At 52.8% G+C, this 20266-nt stretch overlaps 4 protein-coding genes and 1 non-coding gene across 5 annotated transcripts; 3 read left to right on the forward strand and 2 right to left on the reverse strand.

Moving 5' to 3' along the window:
* Nucleotides 1-404: 404 nt before the first annotated feature.
* On the reverse strand, nucleotides 405-1208 carry UHO2_06099 (uncharacterized protein; the record flags this gene model as incomplete). Its single annotated transcript, XM_041560322.1, has 1 exon — nucleotides 405-1208. The coding sequence occupies one exon, from the start codon at nucleotides 1206-1208 to the stop codon at nucleotides 405-407; it is 804 nt and encodes a 267-aa protein (XP_041416256.1).
* A 6113-nt stretch (nucleotides 1209-7321) lies between these two features.
* UHO2_06100 (uncharacterized protein) lies at nucleotides 7322-9748 on the forward strand (the record flags this gene model as incomplete). Its single annotated transcript, XM_041560323.1, has 1 exon — nucleotides 7322-9748. One exon carries the CDS (start codon nucleotides 7322-7324, stop codon nucleotides 9746-9748), a length of 2427 nt encoding a protein of 808 aa, XP_041416257.1.
* Nucleotides 9749-10022: 274 nt separating this feature from the next.
* tRNA-Tyr(GTA) lies at nucleotides 10023-10128 on the forward strand. Its single transcript has one exon. It is a non-coding gene; the product is annotated as a tRNA-Tyr (tRNA).
* Nucleotides 10129-10863: 735 nt separating this feature from the next.
* Nucleotides 10864-15606, forward strand: UHO2_06101 (uncharacterized protein; the record flags this gene model as incomplete). Its single annotated transcript, XM_041560324.1, has 1 exon — nucleotides 10864-15606. One exon carries the CDS (start codon nucleotides 10864-10866, stop codon nucleotides 15604-15606), a length of 4743 nt encoding a protein of 1580 aa, XP_041416258.1.
* A 153-nt stretch (nucleotides 15607-15759) lies between these two features.
* On the reverse strand, nucleotides 15760-19311 carry UHO2_06102 (uncharacterized protein; the record flags this gene model as incomplete). Its single annotated transcript, XM_041560325.1, has 1 exon — nucleotides 15760-19311. The coding sequence occupies one exon, from the start codon at nucleotides 19309-19311 to the stop codon at nucleotides 15760-15762; it is 3552 nt and encodes a 1183-aa protein (XP_041416259.1).
* Nucleotides 19312-20266: the final 955 nt, after the last annotated feature.

Here is a 20266-nt window from a genome sequence, read left to right on the forward strand (position 1 = left end):
AACAGCAGCTAATCGTCCAGTAGCTGCTGAGTGGAGGCGACACACGGCTCAATCCCGACTGTCGGAACAGACATAGACAGAGCAGACAAGCGATGCATTTGGTCAACGAGAGGTGACAACGAGAGGTGACAATGAAAGAGAAAGAGAGACACCAGAGAACCAGAGAGGATCGAGAGAGAGAGTATGTGTTGTGGGGGTGGGGGGGGGGGGGGATAGGATTGACCAGTACAAGTACAAATATGAGTTGAAGAGCATAGACAGAGAGAACAGCAAGATCTGGCGAGCTACTCTACCAGAAACAGGCTTGAGAGGTGGGAATGCAATGCGAATTATGGGACCAGCCGATGTAGGTGTCAGCAAAAGAGTGACTTTTGGATGTGATCAAAGCAGGAAAGACGGTGAAATTAGGCAACAAGGCTGGTTGCCGCCGCTCCTGCGTTGGTAGTGGCAGTGGGCGTCGCCGCTTGCTCCATGACCATTTCCATTGCTGTCTCTCCTGCACTGACACCCATGCCTGCCACACCAAGGGCACCCAAGGTAGCTGCAAACTCCTGCAAGTGATTCCTCCTGTACTCCAAGATATCTTGCACCAACACACTCGGTCGGATAGGTTTCAACAACCAATCGTCCATGCCTGCCTGTTTACCTTCCTCAAAGTCTCGATCAGCAGAGTGAGTTGTTGCTGCTACGATGCGCGCTCTTTGATGCGTCAACATCATCTGTATCACTTGATCGATCGCTCCAGAAGTTTCGAGGGAGGGTGGTGTGGAAGCCTGTGCTGCTTCGTGCATTCGAATCTGCCGTGTTGCTTCAAATCCATCCATGACAGGCATAGAGATGTCCATGAGTACGAGTGCGGGTCGGATCTGTGCGTAGCGCTGGACAGCTTCGAGACCGTTTTCTGCTTCGACGACTTGGATGCCTTGCTTGCGAAGTGGGATAGTAAGCACTTTGCGGTTGATAGGGTTGTCATCGACAACAAGCACCACAAAGGGTAGAGAATCCTCGGGTGTGGTAGTAGTGCACATCCTTGTTGCGGCTTGGAGGGCTGCTGCTGCTGCTGCTGTTGGTGGTGGTGGTGGTGTCGTGGCCGGCGAAGACGAGGCAGAGCCAGAGTAGCAAGAAGATGACGAGTAAGATGATGAGGAAGAGGACGCAAGGTATGGATCGTATGCAATTGTGGACTGCGACATGATCGCTGTTGACATTGTTGTGTGCCTCTGCTCTGGTTTAGGATGCGATACACGACTTGAACTCGTGTCAGGATGTATGCAAGAGCTGATGTGTTGATGATGCTTGTCGCTGTACAGCGTCGAAAAGGATGTTGTCGAACGTGGTGGTAGTGATGATAGTATGAGTTACAGCTGTAGCTGAGATGATGCTGATCAGGGAACGTCGAGGAAAGCTGGAGAAAGCAGAAGGTGGTGGATGCCAGCCAAGAGGGGATGGTGAGGACGGGGATGGGAGGCTGTTCCTAGCGGGTCGATATGACGGCTCCAAGCCTAACTCGGTACGACCATATAAGGAAAGCTTTACTTTTGCAGCTCGAGGGAAGCACAGAGGGAGAGAACTTTTTCTTTTTTTTAGCGAGGGAAGCACACTCAGAGAGTCAGTCATGGAGAAGGCGCCAATTTAGACGGTACAGAGGTGTGCAAGCCAGGACAAAGTGGGTACAAACGAGGATGATGAGAGCGGACAAATCGAGGAAATAAATCAATATAAAAATAAAAGCAACAGCAACAGCAGTGTGAGGGAGTTAGGCAACCATCGATGGTTCCTTCCAATCGCTCAAATCGAAACGCGAGAATTATTTATTTATTTTTTCTTGCTCGCTTTTACACGATGGGCGAGGCCATTTGGTGAGTCATCTGCCGACACAAAAGAGCGCCCACAGGACTGCATTGTCTCCAATCCTGTCACGCCCAGACAGCCGTTCTGCTTTCACGTTGATGCATCAGTCTTTTCGTCGTTGACAAGTTGATAGCAGGTGTGCAGCTTCGTTGCCTTGTCAACATTCAGCAGGACGTGGGAAAAGCAGCAAGTGATGCTGTAAATGATTGAGCGACATGCATACAGATCCAAACGCCGACAGGAGATGGTGGGACCAAAGTTTCAATCCAACCTTGTTCGGAAAGGCATTCCTTCGCTTCATTGCAGTGGCGCCGAGTTGGCTGAAAGTTGGTGGGGAAACAACACACCTTTCGCCAGCAAAAATAAAAAAAATAAAAAATTAAAATTAAAAATTAAAAATTAAAATTAAAATTAAAAAAAGCCAAGAAGACAGCTCAGGAACATAATATCTGCAGCCTCCATTTGCGTGAATAAAGAAAGCGATACATAGCGCTGCCGAGCCTCGCCAGCATTGCTCTTCCCCACTTTGCGTTATTCATTCTGCATTTTCAAGCCACCTCCCACCTTGCCAAGCACATCGTCTTATCTTGACTTGCCCAACTATCAATTTTGATCGACTATGAATGCAGACACGGAGTGGAGGTTTGCGAGCACCGTCAGCCTTGCTAGTTGGTCGTGCCCGGCTAGGGTCTAGGCATCGGCGACTCACTTTGAGCGGAGTATAAACTGTTCACAAGCCAAAGTCCGACGGTGGAAAAGAAAGAAAAAGAAAAAAGAAAAAAGAAAAAAGAAAAAAGAAAAAAGAAAAAGAAACGCGGACTGACGTCGTCGCGCCCAAAATAAAACGTAGAGCGCGCATTGGGTGTGGTCACAACTAGCCGCTCAGACCTTCTTCAAGCATGCTAATGGAGCGACGTGCAAATGAGATGCCGTCGACTCTCTGCACGAGGTCTGAAGAACCTCCCCTCGCCAAACACACGTGCAAACAAAGTAGTATCAATCCAACAAAGAAAAGGTTGCTGTTCAAAGCATCGAGGTGGTCTCCGCAACATCGCGCTGTAAAAGTCCGTCTTATTGTTGTCCATGATAAGCTTTACTGCTCGCTTAAACAAATGGTCGGCCCGAATGTCATCCTCAACGTTCAACAACGGTCAACACCTTCACAAATGTGATCATCCTCCTGTCAAAGCCCGGCCATTGTTGCGCCCATGGGTTCCCCTTATCCGTATGACTGTTCCTGAATGTGGTTCAACGTTCATCCGACGCATATCTTCCGACGTAAGAACCAGGCGTGTTCCTTCCACCCCAGGTCGAAAATTGGCTCCCTCCAACGGAAATGTGATGCTATTTTTGCTGGCCCTTTTCGTCGGGTCATCATTCCGGGCCTGTCTTTCGTCGGAAGAGTTGCTTTGCCGGCCGTTTGGTGTATCAGCATACAAGACGTCTGACCTACGACAGGCAATGTCCACTTAGGCAAAGGCTACGACGTAGACGCTTGCTCCACTAGTCGTTCAATGCACGCCATTGTGCGGCATTCCAACGCAAGCTAAAGGATGCGCATGCCCTCAAGAGACCATTGTCCGCGTTGAGGCCGATGCTCTCAAGAGGCTGGAGCAAGCTAGTCTCCTACAACCTGGCTGGATTCTGCCTCGCTTTACCGCGGTACGACCTCTCATTCATCGTGGTACTAACTCGCAGCGTCACCGTCCAAAACCGGCTTCTCTTAAGAACAATCTTTTCCTAGTCGGCTACCCAATTCCAAACGCCCATACCACATGCGATATGAATTTAAAAGCCAGTCAAACAGATTAGCCTTGAGAGGTGCGTGCTCGTCAGCGGTCCAAAGTAGGACTTGATCTGGGGTGAGGATCGAATATCGCGACCATAGCGCTATTTGGCCGAGTTGCAATTTGTCGTTCCGCCTAAAAGTTGCCAAGAAAGCACGAATGACCAAAAACGATGTAAGAGTCATGCGGAAGGCAATCAATCATCTCTTCGCTCAGTTTCAAGAGGTTGCAGGGCCGAGTAGGCCCGTTCTCCAAATGGGAGATAGGGAACCAGGCGAAAGTGCTGACTGAACAAACGAGGTGAGAGGGTCTTCGCGTGAGTATTGCCTGACACGGCTGGACTCCTGCAGCAAGGCAACGGCGATGAAGATGGTGTAGATCTGCATCTTGCGTAGGATCGGCGATAAGAGTGTTTACACAATCGATGACAACCGTTCAGACCTGACGAAAGCGGGTAGTGCACCTCTTCGTCAGTGTACGGGCTTGCTTCGTGCAAAGACAGCATGAGAAAGAAAACGCAACCTTATCGACCATGCGACCGATTGAGCAAAATGACCGCTTGAAACGGTGTCAAAGTGATCAGAGTCATCATCACCAGAGGGGTTAGGCGATTCGTCGCTACAGGTCGCGTTCTTGCAATTCGAAGGCCTCTCTCGCCAAGGTAGACTTGATTTTGGCAGCTGGAGAAGCTGAGGCTTTTAACCCTACTGAACACAGTATATTGCACAGACGTACATCCTTGGTTGTGGGTTGCAATCTCCTAGTCATCACGACAGAAGAGCGTTCCGGTGTAGTATATGAGAGCGTTGATTGCAGACAATTGTTGAGCTGCCTGAGCTTTCTTCACCTCGTCCACATACTCATCTTTGCTTCTGTGTGCGAGGCAATAGAAAGGCTCAATCCCAGCTCATCGCTGTGCGATTCACATCTTTTCTTCGAATCGTGTCAATGTTGCGGCGACCTTCTGATCCTGAGACATCGGGAACGATGGTCGCCCGATTCGGTCTGAATGTCAGCAGCGATGGATGAACTGTGCGAGTCTGGCGTCTCGTCCACAGCTTCATGATTTGTACATTTATGGAAGGCTGCATCGTTGCAATTGAAAAGAAAGGAAACCCATCTCGCCACATCAATTTTGCTACAGTAGACAGGTCGCTTTCTATCGACAATCCAGTTTTTCAGAAGCCGAGCTGAGCTTGCCGATGAGTTTTACATGTCGGACAGCGTGTCATTCCAAAGTAGACATGTATTCCAGTACTGTTGGACTAGGAGCCTGGCCATTCCTGCTCAAGCAAGCGGTAGCGAGATTGACAGACTTGAGAGAAGAAGCGCAAAAAGTCGGTTTGAGGCTTGTGTAGCTCGCTTCCTTTTAGAGACAGCAACGCAACTCTAGCCGAGTTCGGAGCATTGCATCTGGTCCAGTCCCGAAGACTGCCTGTGCCATGTGATGGGGAATCATGCTGCGTCACTATGGAATATCTGAGTCATAGCACGCATATTGGCACTAACATGAGAGGCATGTGAGAGAATAGTTGATCTGTTGGTCTCTCTCCTTGCTCCATTCATCAAGGTCGGAACTCGATCAACGATTTTGAAGTCTCGCTTGCAGATAAGATAGAAAGCTTCTTGGCCTTTTCAAGATACCGAGAAATTGACCGACTGTCGCTCGTTCGAATGAGGTAGCAATCTGGCCTCATCTCAGCAAACTATCGTCGACATGGTGCAGAGCTTGTGCGTCTGAATTATGACAACCGAACGCGGAGACTTATTGCATCTACCGTCTTTGCTGGTAAGGTTCAGCCAAACCCCCCCACGATAACAGAGGAGTCAGCTTCAATCAGCTTCCGAGTGCAGCTACCAGTCTCTTCGTTCCCCACTCGGAACTCTGAAGTCGTGGACCTTGTTCCAACGTGATTGCCTGAGCCCTCCGATCTTCAACGTCATCTGTTCAAGCAGGCTTCAGGGGGGACGGCCTGTTTGTCACAGCCTTGATACCGATTGACCGGGCAAGGAAACAAGCTCGAAATAAGAAAGCTTTGCGCTTCTAACCACAACAGATGTTGTGGCACAGGCGGCGAGGCTACAAGACAATCTGCATCTGCTAAACAGTGCGTCATCTGATTGAACCTAACCAAGATCTTGTATCTGTTGGATGATACTGGAGATGGTCCCATGCAAAATCAGTGGTTAACTTCCTCGCATTACTTTGGCGTAGCGAAATTTCCGTCGGTCCTAAGGCTCTAAGGAGATTGCTCGGTCAAATCTGGCCCTCCCGTTTCGCACCTTTCGGCTGGACATGTGAGAATGTCTAGAAAGACCTGTCTCACTTGCCGATGCATGTCGCTTCGCCTCAAGCTGAGAAACAGACAAGAAAATGCCATCGCCACAGGGTATGTACCAAGAAGGAAGGCCTCCAAGAGTCTGAGACCCTCTATCGTTCGTTGAGAATGATCATTTGGAAAGCGACCTGGCTATCGAATCCGCTCTGGTGTATCAGGAGTACAGAGACCAACGTCCTCTCTGAGCAGGGCTCCAGTGGCCCACCTCAGGGTATTGAAAAGTGCTTTGCAGTAGTATCAAACAACTGTGATACGCGGAAGCTGAAACCCTCACTGTGAGCAACGGCGAGTTGATGCTCGGTCGATGACAAGAGCTTCAATGCCTTAACCCTGAACACGGTTCGCGCTGAGATTGTCGAATGGGCTAGAAATTACTCGACGGTAGCTGCCCGCTCGTCGCTGAAGTAAGTGCGCTGAAGGTGACAACAACCTTATGCCTAATCTCTGGCTCATGAAAGATGACGTCTTGTTCTTCATCCTGAAGCTACCAGTTTCCTGATTCAGCTCCCGAGACCGGCAAACAAGCTGTGATAGGGTTCAACCAATCCACACTCACACTGGCGGCATCGTTATGCTGCGCGATTTCGCTTGGCGTTCGTTATTCCGGGGCATCCCTTTCTCAATTGACCACGAGAGGGTCCAGCTTCTAATGCACAGGATAAACTAGTCTGGCGCGGCCTCATATCTGTGCCCGCTGTGTCGCTCTGTACCAGGTCCCAGCTGCGAGTGTCATGAACGGCTATAAGGCCCCTAACGCCGGGCCTGTTCCGCTGTGCAAGAGATGCGGATTTCCTCGACTTGCCGAGGGCACTTTCCGCTTCGCCTTACCAAGTCTGCTCATCACGCATACGCTTGACACTCTTCTCTCACGTGGACAAGGTTATAAAACCTGCTTGGCTTCCGGCCCTTGGACCGCCGCTACTCTGGTTCCTGATCACGCTCCTGCTTCTTCCCGCCGCCTGTTACACCTCCCTACTCGTCGCTCATTGTTTCCTCTAAGTTTTCTTGGTCACGTCACAAAGGCAACGTGGACAGGCTGGACCGGCTCACATCAAGCTTCCCTGCCGGCGACAGTTTGCTTATACTCACATCAAACAAGTCATAGATCTGTTCCGTAACACACGTCCGTATACTTCAGATGGCGCAAAACGGCTATCTTGATGATAGATAACAGCCCACCTGATGGACCCTAGCCAGGCATTTTCCCATCAGCCATGTCCTAACACAAAGTTCTTCACAGAGCCTCGCAGTCCGATTGCAGCTTTAGGCTTCCTCAGCTCTTCTTCGGAGACCAACGCTACAAATTCAATATCCTCGTCCACAGAGATCAACTCCCGGGGCCAAATGGCATTGTTACTACCTCCGACAGCACTGAGGTCGGTGTTGACACCGTCGCCTGTCAACGTGCCGACACATCGGCAACACTTGTATCAGGCAGCGACGATCAAGCCCCCGCTCGTATCATCTGAAGCCGCTTGCCCTACTCAACCCCTAGTTCAGCATCCTTTCCAGGCTCCGACAGCGTCATACACGCAAAGACACGGGATTCTTGAAGCCGAATCAGCACCGATAGATCCGTCAACCTTGCCTCGACAAAGCACCAATCTCGATGTCAGCTGGAGTGCTACGCGGCAGCCAATCCTTCCGGACTGTGTTCTGCCGCATTACGGTACACCGCAAACCGACTGCGATCCTGTCAAAGTCCCTTTGACCGTCGAGGGCAGTCCGAACGCTCCGAACGATCCGAACTTGCAAGCTACAATGCAAACCTCTATACCGCTGCAACAAGACATGCTTTCCAATAGCACAGGCCTTCCGTTCTCCACATCTCCTCTGCAGCAAGCGAGCATATATACGGCCGAGGCCTCTCCCAATTTTGTAGATCGCTCGAGCTTTTGGCCACCAACGATGCTTCCATCAGGGGATCAGGCCCACGCAAGCGAGATCAATTCACTCGGTCTTCTTTTACCGAGCATGCAGCAAACTTGTGCTCAGGATGCAGACGGCTTGGCAGCAATGTCAAAGTCGCTAGACGACATGCTGGCGACTACGAGCGCATTCCCACCTTCTTGCGCCTCGTTCCCACACATCATCGGGTCTGCGGCCAATCAGCAAGTCATCGACTACAAGCGCTCATTGACTGAGGCGCACAGTGGTCGACTGGGAGGACTACTGGGCCTACCGCATCCTCTCCCGGAAGCTGTCGATCTTGAAGCAACGAATGTACAACAGACCGTAGACGTCAAGGTGCAAGCGCAAACATCCACGTCCACCGCCTTGAAGTTTGCCTGTTCGAAAGAAGTCGAGGTGAAGCGAATACTGGCCTCTCCACGTGCCGCAAGCTCAGCAGCAATCTTCATATTGAATCACATAGACGGCATTGTTTGGTCGGGCAGTGTCGCCGACTTCCTCCAACAGAGTGAGATCGTTTCGCACACCTACTCGGAGCCTCAGACCACTTTATCCAACTTCCTTGCCGACGAGCAAACAGTACGTTGGTGGCAGCAAGCCTGTCGCGAAGTGCTGATAGCTCGACGTCAACTGCACGAGCTCTCAGAGCAGTCCGCCGATCGCACCACAGCTATGAAGCTCAGAAAGCTTTGCAAGAAGGAGCTTGTGCTAAGGCGGAGGAACAAGTCCGGCCGCACTGATTTGGTTGAAGTCACTGTGGCATCAATATCACATCTCAAACAATTGGAAAAAGCCTCCGTGATCGTCAAGGTCAGGCCAATGTCAATACCTGCTTTGGCGACTGTCTCGTCCCAGCCCGTGCTGCCGAGCTTGCGCGCACGACAAGATGTGTTCTCGTCGCAGCCGGCTCTGTCTCAGACAATGAATCGAAGAATGGCAGCAGATACTGCCGAGCTGCGATTGCTAGTTTCAAGGTACGGTCTAATCCTTCGAATTACTTGCCCGATACAGCCACAGTTCAACAACGAGCGAACGTCTCCTCATCAACATTCTCACAAAGAGCAGATCACTAAAATTCTCGGGCCAGCCTCAAGCATTCCCTCGCTAGGACAGAACCTAGTAGACTTCCCCAGACTCACACCGCTCCTCCACGTTGTCGCGCAAGCCGCAGTTGTAGGCCTCGCTCAAACAGTCAATCTCAAAATGGAAGGGAAACAAGTGACAGCTGCAGTGCAGCCCGTACTGCGCACTACATCTTCAAACGTCGCCGAAGCTGGTCGTCATCGATTGACCGCTGCGAAGGTATGGATCAGCCTGTCCGTGCCAATGGAGGCGACGGGACGCTCGAATTCGAGCACTGTGGTACCCACAGTTGGCTTCGCAAACAGCCTCTCGCAGTTCATAGGTCTGTCTTCACCACAACAAACTCACTCAAATCGACCAGTGACTTTGGATCGTCGGCGCAGTGTTCAAGTCCCACCACATCCGACGATGTTGCAGGCCGACCGCAGAGCTTCCACTGCGTCACTACACACGCATACTGCTGTGAACCAGGCATGGAGGACAGGTCAGCCTATCTCAGCCTTCGATAGCAGGGGCATGGCAAATGAGTCCAAATTTTCGATTAGTTCGGGAGATGATGGTGAAACGGTGAAAGTGGAGGATCATCTCACTCAACTCATGGCCGGCCTAGAGATAGAGAATCGTAGACTGCGACAGAAAGTCCATGCGCGACTACAAAGGAGGCAAAAACAGGCCCTTGCAACATCTTGTAATGCAACAACATCGCAAGCCACAGACAACTTTGGCGTTGTGAACATTCCTTCCAGTTGTCCAAGCAACCTCATGCATCTGTCTTGAAACTCAACAGTAGACATGCTCCTTTGCTCGTGTTGTCACATCTACCAATCCGCATTCTATTACATCAGTCAAAATTCTAAGCAGACGAGGAGATTGCACAATGATCGTGTCATCCAATAGCACATTCATCTGCTTAGCGTTGATGTGTTACTGATATTGGAACTGTGCTGCCTGCTCCTCTATCACTACTTACAGTAAATGTGTTTGTGTACTTTCATATATATATATATATGCAAAAAGGCGGTAGCAATGGCAGAGTTTAGACTTCTCCTACCCGGACATAGCTCAGTTGGAAGTAGCGATGGTTTGTAATTGGAAACCCTAATCCGGCATAAACGGAAAAACACCATAGGTCGCCGGTTCGATTCCGGCTGTCCGGACTCACTTTTTGCTCTTTTTCCACAAGCCTCACAATTGTCTTCTTCGTCAGAGATTTCATTTGCTATCTAGACCAGTGCTGTTCTCCTAGATGGGCGGCAGAATGAACGTGGTATGCGGTGTATGCAGCTTGTTGCTGTCAGTAAAGCAAGCGCGAAGACCTTGCGTGATTGTGGACTCGGCAAGCCGGCTATCGTAAACCGGCTCATTTTGCCTCGAATTTGATTGCCGTTGCGTGGGGGTGACCGTGACACTGTTGTGGCAGAGTAACACACAGCGGGCAAGTCTTCCAATCGCTCAGTGTGGACAGTCGACTCCCGTATTTCACTTCCCAGCCCCAGCTACATCACATTCTTCGACCGGATCATCCACAACTCCCTCAACCCCTCGCATATCGGTTGATTTGGGCGCTGCATTGTACGACAGTGGCGCACTGATTGATTCGTAGAAAGCGTCTCCGAACCTCTTGACTGCCGCATAGACCATCTCTTCCTCTGACTGGCCCACACCAGCATCGGACGATCGTAGGATAGAAGCCGGCATTCGATTAGCTCACCCGGCTACACCATCGAGCGTCGCAAAATAGAAGCTCGACTTCGATGCGCCGTTGGTCGCCAATTCGAGCATCTGGCTTCTTCTCATCTTTTCGCCCTTTCCATCTCCTTCATCGCCCGCCGCTCACCCTATCGACTAGCTCTGCTGGAGGTCCGTTGAACAGCCAAGGCTCTTCTGCAGTCATGACGGACGACTCCAACTCTTTGGCCGCAGGCAAGCGAAGGATCGATGCCATCGGTCGTCACGTTCAGCGTGTTGCGCCTATCACCACATCCTCGAAAGCTGAATCACCAAGGCCATTGAACGACTCCGCCTTCAACGACGATCGAGAGAAGCTCGGCACCTTCACGCTCGGACCCAACGTCATCATCCCCGTTTTCCGCCCTAAACTGCCTCAACGTCTTCCTTCCAACCGCCTTCTGCTGAACCTCGATGACGCGATCGTGCTCGAGCATCTCGAGTTTCTCGCAAAGAAGTGGCAGCTTGGTCAAGATGTCTTCCTCCTCTCTCCACCTGGTCCATACGCTCGCCGTCTAAGTCTCACTTTCGCCTCGCTTATCCAGCTTCCGTTCGAATACGTTTCTTTCCACCGCGATGTAGGTGAGGCCGAGCTTTTGCAGACTCGAAGTCTCTCCGCCGGCGGCAACCTCGTTTTCGAAGATGGCCCCGTCATCCGTGCGATGAAGAACGGACACTTACTCATTCTCGAAGGCGTCGAAAAGGCCGAGCGAGGTGTCACGCCTATCATCAACAACATCCTCGAGAATCGCGAACAGAACCTTGCTGACGGTAGACATCTCATCCCTGCTGAGAAGCTAGAAGCTTTCCGACAGGAAGAAGGCAGCTTGAAGCAGGGCCAATCAAGCCGCTTCATCCCAGTGCATCCCAACTTCCGTGTCATTGCTACCGGTGTACCTGTTCCCCCGTACCGCGGCTATCCCCTGGATCCTCCTTTCCGATCTCGTTTCCAGGCACGATGGATCGAAGGCTCTGTCCAGTCTACCGTGCCTCTTCCTGAAAACCTCTCTGAGGACGCACAGCAGCTTCGTTCACGATGGAGTCAATGGGCAGCCCTCCTTCGCTACCACACCACCCTAGCCCAAGGGAACGACGTCATCCCGCCCACATCCAAGCTTCCCAACCTGCCCACTACCGCTCTGCCACTTCTCACCGATATCGTCAGCACCTTTCCTCCAGCCAAGTCGCTACCCGACCTCGAATTTGATGAGAACGACCCCATCCTGCCCAAGTGGCCGCGCGATTCGCCTGAGGAGACAAAGGATGCTGAAACGAGCGCATCCACACTCGCCCTCCTCAGCTCTGCGTACCCACAAGTCTTCGGCCTCGACCAAGAAAAGCGAAAGGCCCTCGACTCGCTCCTCTCGCAACTCCAGGTTCATGATCAGATGGGCGAGGGCACCGACCAGCCCACGCTATCCGCCACAGGGTTCATGGGCTACCTCGTAGACAACATCGAACGAGTCTCGCCCACTAGCGCCAAGATCACTTTCGCCCACGTCGCAGGTTCTGCACCTAGTATCACGATCGAAGCTTCCTGTGGTCCTCTTGACCTTGCACCTGTCCCGCGACTTGACGACGCTACTTTCTTGGGCCAGCAGCTCATTGTCACACCTCGAGTTCTTTCCATCTACAGCCGTCTACTCCAACTCCACGTGCTCGGTAGGGACATCTGCCTTGTTCCCGCAAACAAAGCTCCAGGGCCTGACAAGCCTGGTGCAGCCTCAACTTCCGATCCGCTCGCAGCCGCTGCACACCAACCCTCATCCTCAACGACTACCTGTATCGGCTTGATGGCAGAAACGCTCGGATATGCATTCGAGTCTGTCTGGCTGTGGAAAGACCTAGGTGGAGGAGAGCTGTTGATGCGCAGATCGACATCGAAGGATGGAAGCACAACGTGGGAGCCTGCTCCGCTGGTGCGTGGTGCTATGCAAGGCAAGTTGATTCATCTTGCTGGTGTTGATGTGCTGGGGCCTACGCTTGGCAGTCTTTCTCGTCTGTTGCAAGACCGGGAGTTGGAGCTTTGGAATGGTGCGCGAATGACCGAGGCTGAGGCTGAGGGTGAGCAGACAGCGGTCACACCAGCTGGCCCAAGCATTGGTACGGGAGAGATTGTTCCCATCAAACCGACGTTCCGGGTCGTCGCTACCGCATCAAAAGCCACTGGATGGTTAGACGAAGAAGCAAGCACACTCTTCGCCGTCTGCAGCACTCGAGCAATGGACGAAGACGAGGAGCGACACATCGTTCTCACTCGTGTTGGGCTCACTGAGCCAACTTCTGACATGAAGCATCTCTTCCAGTTCGTCAACAAATACCGTTCTCTCAGTGCCGATCCTAACCTCGGCCTCGCCAAATCTCGAAGACTCGGTACGCGTCAAGTCATCCGTATGGCCGCACGATTGGCTACTTGGCAGGAAGACTGTGATCTTCACGGCCTCATTTGGAGAAGCTTGCTCGTTGACTTCCTCCCCATCACTGTCCGCGAAGTCATCGCTAACCTACTGACGGAATGTGGAATCTTCAAACCAGGTACGGAGGGCGCTTTCCAGTTCGTACCTCGTCTTTGGATCGGTGATCCGCAGATCGTTGAGCCTACCAACGGCGAAGGAGCAGGAACACTCGACTTCGCTGCCTCCGACGGATCAGACCGCGAGTATCCCATCCGATCGATCCCTCGTTACGACGCAAACAAACTCGACCCGGAAGGCAAGACGCTCATACCTGATCTTGGCGGAAGCTTCTACAACAACGCCCAGCAGTCGAGCTTGATCCGTTCATTCGCTGAGGATCTTGTCTTGCTCAACGAGCATCTCTTGTTGATGGGATCGCAGGGTACGGGTAAGAACAAGATCATTGATCGTACCCTCGAGCTGCTTGGTCGACCAAGGGAGTACATTCAGATGAATCGCGATTCTACCGTTGCAGGCCTGCTTCAGCAGATCGCTTTGGAGAAAGGTCAGATTCACTACTACGACTCGCCTCTTGTCCGAGCTGTAAAGCTTGGGAGGATCCTGGTGGTGGACGAAGCGGATAAGTGTTCAACCGCCGTCTCTGCTGTATTCAAGTCTCTTGCTGAGCGAGGAGAGCTCAGCTTACCTGACGGAAGACGTATCCGCCCAGCCAAGATTGGCGAGCGTCGACACCAGCCCTCCACTGCCACTGACAGTGGCGATATCTTGGTCCACCCTGACTTCCGCCTCGTACTGCTCTCCAACCGACCCGGTTGGCCCTTCTTTGGCAACAACTTTATCGAAGTCATCGGCGAAGGTTTCTCCTGTTACGCAGTCGCCAACCCCGACATCGAATCCGAAGTGCGCCTCTTGAAAGCAGCGGCTCCCAACGTCGACGTCGACCTTCTCCGTCGTCTCGATCTTGCATTCCACGACCTCCGCGCCGGCTTCGAAGCTGGACTGATCAACCACCCTTACTCTCTCCGAGAACTGTTGCATCTCGTGGCGCACATGCAGAAGTATCCCGAGGAACCGCTCTCTTCTGTACTGCTCAACACTCTTTCTTTCGACCTGCATCGACCGGAGAGTATTCGATGGGTGGTTGAGGCGCTACGAAAGCGCAACTTGCCTGTGGAACAGCTCTCGTTGGAGGTTCTAAGGGAGCAGGATCTTGAGCGAATCCGAAAAGCGGAGAAGGAGGGTAAAGATGGGTTGAAGCCCGATTTCCATCCGGGTCAGGAAGAGTATGATCCCAAGAAAGCCGGTCGTGCAACCCACCTGAGCAAACCGAAGGAAGGGAAAGTTGATACCAGCAACGAAGCCCACGTCGGTGGTAATACCTGGAAAGGTGGCACAGGAGGACGCGATACGATGGGTCTCGGCGGTCGTGGAGGTTACGGTCGCCAATACTCGGGTCACAAGATCCACCAGATTTCCAAAGAGCTGAAGAAGGACGTACCCGAACACCTCAAGAAGCAAGCTCGAGAGATGGCTCGCGCGGCCCTCGAAAAAGAACTTCATGAGAACGGCATGCAACCTCACGAAGCAGTCAACTTGCACGAAATGAAGCAGAAAGTGGCATCCCAAGTCCAACATCTCTCCAACGTGCTGAACGATCTCAAAGCCAACCGATACGAACGTTCCTGGCTGACCCGACAACAAGAAGGTGAACTAGACGAACGTCGTCTTTCCGAAGGTCTTGCTGGTGAACGAGGAATATTCAAACGTCGTGCAAAGATGCCTCCTGACCCGGGAGCGCCTCAGGTAAAACCAAAAAGGATTCGAGTCGTACTAGATCTCTCCGCTAGTATGTACCACATGCAATTTGACGGTCGTTTAGAGCGAGAGTTGGAGGTTGCACTGATGGTAATGCAGGCCTTTTCGAGGGTGGAGGACGGAGCGGAGAGGTTTGCAGTTGATATGGTCGGACATAGTGGTGATGAAGATATGATTCCACTTGTGGAGGTGGGTAGGATGCCAAAGACGGATGGAGATATGTATCGCATCCTAAGGGCGGTGGTTAGTCATACACAGTACTGTGATTCGGGTGATAACACTCTCAAGTGCATTGAGAAGTCGATTAGACAGGTCAAGAGACCCCTTCCCACCGACCCGCATGCTACGGCACAGGCAAAGGTGGATAACACCACAGCAACCGGTCTCAACGCACCGATCGTGGAGGAAGACCCTTCGACTTCTCCCATGGACGACTACTTCGTTATCGTTCTCTCCGACGCCAACTTGTCGAGGTACGGTATTACCCATCAGCGTCTGGCTCAATTGCTAAGGCTGGACCCGCAGGTCAAGACCTCACTCATCTTTATCGACAAGGGTAGTGAGGCTTTGCACCTGGCCAAGCAGCTCCCGACCCAAACGCACGTTGCGAGGGAGACCAAAGACATTCCCAGGATCCTCAGCAACATTTTGACAAGTGTCGTGCAGAACTCCTAGACAGCCAATAGACTCGCCGACGATAGACTGTGAAGCAAACGGAAATGTCATTGACTTTTCAACTTGGGGACATGCGGATGTGTGATGATGCCTCCGAAGGGTGGCATGGGTTTGTGTGAGTCGCTTGTTGACCAAGTATCGTAAGTAGCATTCTTATCGCTGTGAAGCCGCCTCAGCAGCACGCTCCGCCAAATCAGCTGCGATCTCCTCTTCAGTACTTCTCGCCTTCCCCTTCCCCTTCTTCACCCGGTCTTCTTCATCCAGCTGATTCAAACGCTGCGTCGCCATGTTGATAGCTCGATCGACGCCGTACTTCATGCCAACGTCCAGCACCACCCGACAAGTAGCGACGTCGGGAAGGAACATATTCGGTATCGGATGAAGGAACGAGAGAAGCAGATTGGTGGCGTGCCAATTCTCGTCAATGACCACGCATGGCAATGGGTTGTAGCCAAGCATCTTGCGATTCCCTTCGGCTCCACGTTGCATGATCTGGCGAATACCACGACTTGGGTTGGAGATGACTCGGTTGAGAAGCTTCGAGAAGAGGCAAGGATTCCATGCAGCGCAAGGGAATGCAACGCCATCATTGGATTGCAGTACCATGTCCTGATCCCTGCAACCGAGAGGCAAGTAGCAGTCCCAGAATGTCCACACTGTTCGCTCTCGCATCGATGTCATCAACTGATCGGGATCCATAAGATCAAAGTACGGCAGACGCCACCCGGGTGGATAGATGCGAGGATCGAGCTCAATCATGCCGAGCGAATGGTCTTGGGAAAGCGAGGTTGTGTCCGATGCCGCATCTCCCGCAACACTGCCGGCCGTATTGGTCATCGTGGTCGGGCTTGTCGGTTCGTTTGCGCCTTCATACTCTGACAAGGCCGAGCCAGGTCTCGCAACGGAGGATTCGGACCAATGCGTTTCCGAGTCCAGCAGCGAAGCCACGTTCGAGAGCGAGCTCAAGCCACGATCGTGCTGCTGCTGCTGTACGAGTTGCGCACGGGTCGGATAGTATGCCTGAGCTGGATACAAAGGCGGAGGCATCGAGGTGAAAATGTTGGAGCTAGTGTAGTCGCCGCTGTGATGGCCGCTCTCGCCCGGAAGTGGCGGAGGGGGACGGAAGAAACGCTGCTGCTGGTGGTGCTGCTCATCTGTCATTGATTCGTCGGCTTGCAAAAAAATCGAGTGCTCGTATTCTCCTTGCACTGAGGTTCGAGACATTTTTTCGACAGAGATCATTGCGCCTCCTTGTGCAGCCTCTATGTGTCTGGGAGAAGTTGCGAGAACCTTAGGATTCTGCGGCGGCTCCAACTCGAGCTCCGAGACAGCGTCTTCCTCCTGAGCAGGAAGCATCTTGGCGACAGGACCCTTTGCCTTCTTTGCCGCCGCACGCTTAGCTGCAGGCTTTGGCTTTGTGACGGGCTCAGCAGACGCAGCTACAATAGCTTCGGCAGGTAAGGAAGACTCCGCCGCCGCCTTTGCTTTGGCTTTCGCCTTGCTAGGTGCTCGAGGCTTGGCTGCTGCTTTACTCTTGCCTTTCGATGCTGGCTCCGTTGATGCAGTCTCTGGGTGGGCGGGCTGATCAGCTGCTGGCGCCGAAGGCGCTTCTGTCAGACGGGGGTCAAGGATTTCGGCGTGAGACTGAGGCGGCGGTGCCGTTTGCGGAGCCTCTTGTAGAGCACTGTCGACGCTTGCTGCTTTTTTGCGCGGACGTGCAGGAGCTCTGCGTGCCTTTTTCGGCTTCGGCTCAACGGCTTCAGCCTCAGAAGCTGCAATTCGCTCGAGGCTGGGATCCGTCATTGGCAGAGGGAGTTGCACCGCTGGAGGAAGCTGCACCGCCGGCTGAGGATTCTCCGTTGCCTCGGCAATCGCAACTTCGGGCTGTCCGGATGCTTTCTTGCCTTTCGCCTTGGGCTCCTTCAGCTTTGGAGGTGCTTTTGGCTTCGGAAGGGCTTTCGCTTTTGAAGCTGGCTTGGGCTTGGCGGCTGCTTTATTTGCTGGCGCTTTTGTCTTTGGTGCGCTTCCTGGTTGAGACACTTCAGGTGCCAGCTGCGTTTCCGGTGGCACAGGTAGGGCCGCGGCTTCCGGCTCAACAAGGCGAGTCTCTTCTGCAAGTGCAACATCCTCCTCGCTGAACTTCTGTCGCTTTGGTGATGCTCCTGCCTCCTCTTCCGCAGGACGGGTCAGGGTATTGGGCGGTAGTGAAGATGCATCTTTCTCGTCCTCCACAGAAACTGGCTCTCTCTGATACGCAGCAGGAGGCTCGCTGTTCTCCGTAGCCATGCCTTCCGTGACGGTTATCCTCTCATTTTGAATTGGCTCTGACTGAGATTCGACCTGGTCCAAAAGTGCCGATATCTTGAGAGTCCAGCCTTCGTTACACCGACTCTGATCGATGTCAATTTGCTGTGTGACTTCGTCCGAATTCTCCTCGCCTGCTACCGATTCGGCTGGCGCTGGAGCTTCCATTGAAGAGGCTACTGGCGCTCGCGGGGGAAGACTGACGTTGGAACTACCTTCTGCAGCATTATCCTCCGCACCGTCATCCTCAGCGACATGCTTCTCCGCGGCATCCTCCTCAGCGATGCCAACGTCCTGGCCAGCCTGGTCTTCCGGTTTTCCCTTGACCACTTGCGCTACCTTGTCGGACTCGGCCACCTTCTCGTTCATCTCGATTGCTGCTGGCAGCAGCTGTACCACTTGCTGCTCTTCGCTGATTTGGGACTGGAGCTCTGCAGGTTGTCCCTGATCCTCGGCCACGGCCTCGCTTGAATCGCGTTCATCGTTCTCGGTTTGAAGAGGCTCTTGCTGCTCCTTCTCGAATTCACTCTGTTGCTTCTCCACATTCTCGGCTGCGCCTGATATCTGCTTCTCAGTATCTGCCGAAAATTGATATTGTTCTTCGGTGGTCACTACAGCTTGCTTGATCTCTGCAGTTGGTAGGGTCTCGCCGTCCTTTTGAGTCACCCCAGGCTGTTCTGAGAAAGATTGAGCTTCCGAGATCTTGCGGTTGGGTGGCGCGTGAGGCTCAGCCATACCCGATACCCTCTGGGTCTCTGGATAAGGTGTTAGCGAGCGCTCTTGCTGAGGTTCTTGGAGCGGTGCGGTGTGAGATGCCACGTCGAAACCTTCAAAGTCATCGTATTCTGAGCCCGGTGCGTCAGCTGACGATGATGCAGGTGAGGCGGATTCTGCAATCTCGTCGGTGGAAGCCTGCTGGTTGATGTCTGGCGACTTCTGAGACTGTTGTTGAGTGAAGTCCTCGCTTACTGCTCCTGGCGGAATCTCTGGCGAAGGATGTTGGGTGCTCAATCCAGAAAGAACAGCTGGAGGGAAGTTGCCTAGCTCAGCCGGATACTTTGCTTGCTCAGCTGGCGCTCCGAACGCTTGTCGAACTTCTGGGACTGCTTTCATGGATGCGAGCTCAGGGATCTCGTCGAGTCCCGGCACTGCTGATGTGGCCTCTTGGCTATTTTCAGATTGCGAGGCTGAGGCAGCCAGAGTCTCTTGCTGTCGACTAGGCTGAGGGTTTTTCTCTTCACTTTGTTCTTGCAGTAGAGGAGGCTTGCTAGGACCTTGGGCGGAAGCCACTGCAATACACTTGCCGAAGAGGGGACCTGCTCTTGAGCTGGATGCAAAGGAGGTGGGATCGTACGCTGTTGGCTCGGCCATGCCAGAAGGATGCGTGGCGACAGGCTCCATTATGTCGCTGTGCCGACTGGACTGGAATATTGGAAAGCTGATGCCAGCTGCGATTGCGTCAGATGGTTGGTTGGAGGTATGGCTTGGACTGCCCTTGTCCTGGAGAGCACTGCGGGCCCTCTGCTCCGTCGAGGGGCACTCCTTGTGGCTGCTGAATCGCGCTTCTCTCTGGACTGTGAAGCAGGGTTTCTCGCAGAGATGAGAAGTGGCTAAGTCGATGGATCAAACTAGGATGAATGCGTCCCACCCGTCGAGAAAAGGCAGCTGCTGATTATGCCAGACAAATCGAGGTGCTTGCCTATCACCGAGAGAAGAAGTGTATTCTTACGAGCTATAAACAGTCGCTCAGGAGAGAGATCTCGTCTCTGTGGATGGATCGGCTTTGGAAAACGACGGTAGTCGGTCGAGAAAGAAGAGAAGCGAGCCCAAAGTGACGAGCGTGGGTTGGTTGGCATCCGAACTTTTCCGATTCGCCGGCCTTTGTGCGTTCGAGTTGAGAGTTGAATCGGCTTGAGTGGGAACGACGCGTTTCGACAAAGGCAGAGAAAGAATGAGATGTTGGCTGGTCAACCAGCGAAAAGCGTGTCGAGGTCGTATTTGCAGAGTCAAACCTTGTTCAGGTGTCCAGCAGGGAGCTAGAGCTGGAAATTGGACCGTGGTCAAATGAAGTCGACGTTGGCGGCTGTCAGCGTATGCAGAGACGTTGCGCCGAGACGACAAAGATAGCCAAGTGGTGGAGACAAAGGAGTGAGCAAGTGGGCGTTATAGAAGGGAGACCGGCGCAAAGAGGGCTGCTTGGATGAAGAAGAGGGATCGGTTGCTCGGAACGTCCTTCCAATATGAGCTTGATGCCTGAGATATCCTGCCGCCGCCGCAGCACGGGAAGGAAGAGGAGAAGATCAATGCCGCGCTTGGCTTGGAGAATGCTTTGAGTTTCCTTGGCATCCTATCGGAG

The sequence above is a fragment of the Ustilago hordei genome, assembly GCF_900519145.1.
Source record: "Ustilago hordei strain Uho2 genome assembly, contig: UHO2_contig_17, whole genome shotgun sequence".
NCBI classification, from domain to species: Eukaryota; Fungi; Basidiomycota; class Ustilaginomycetes; order Ustilaginales; family Ustilaginaceae; genus Ustilago; species Ustilago hordei.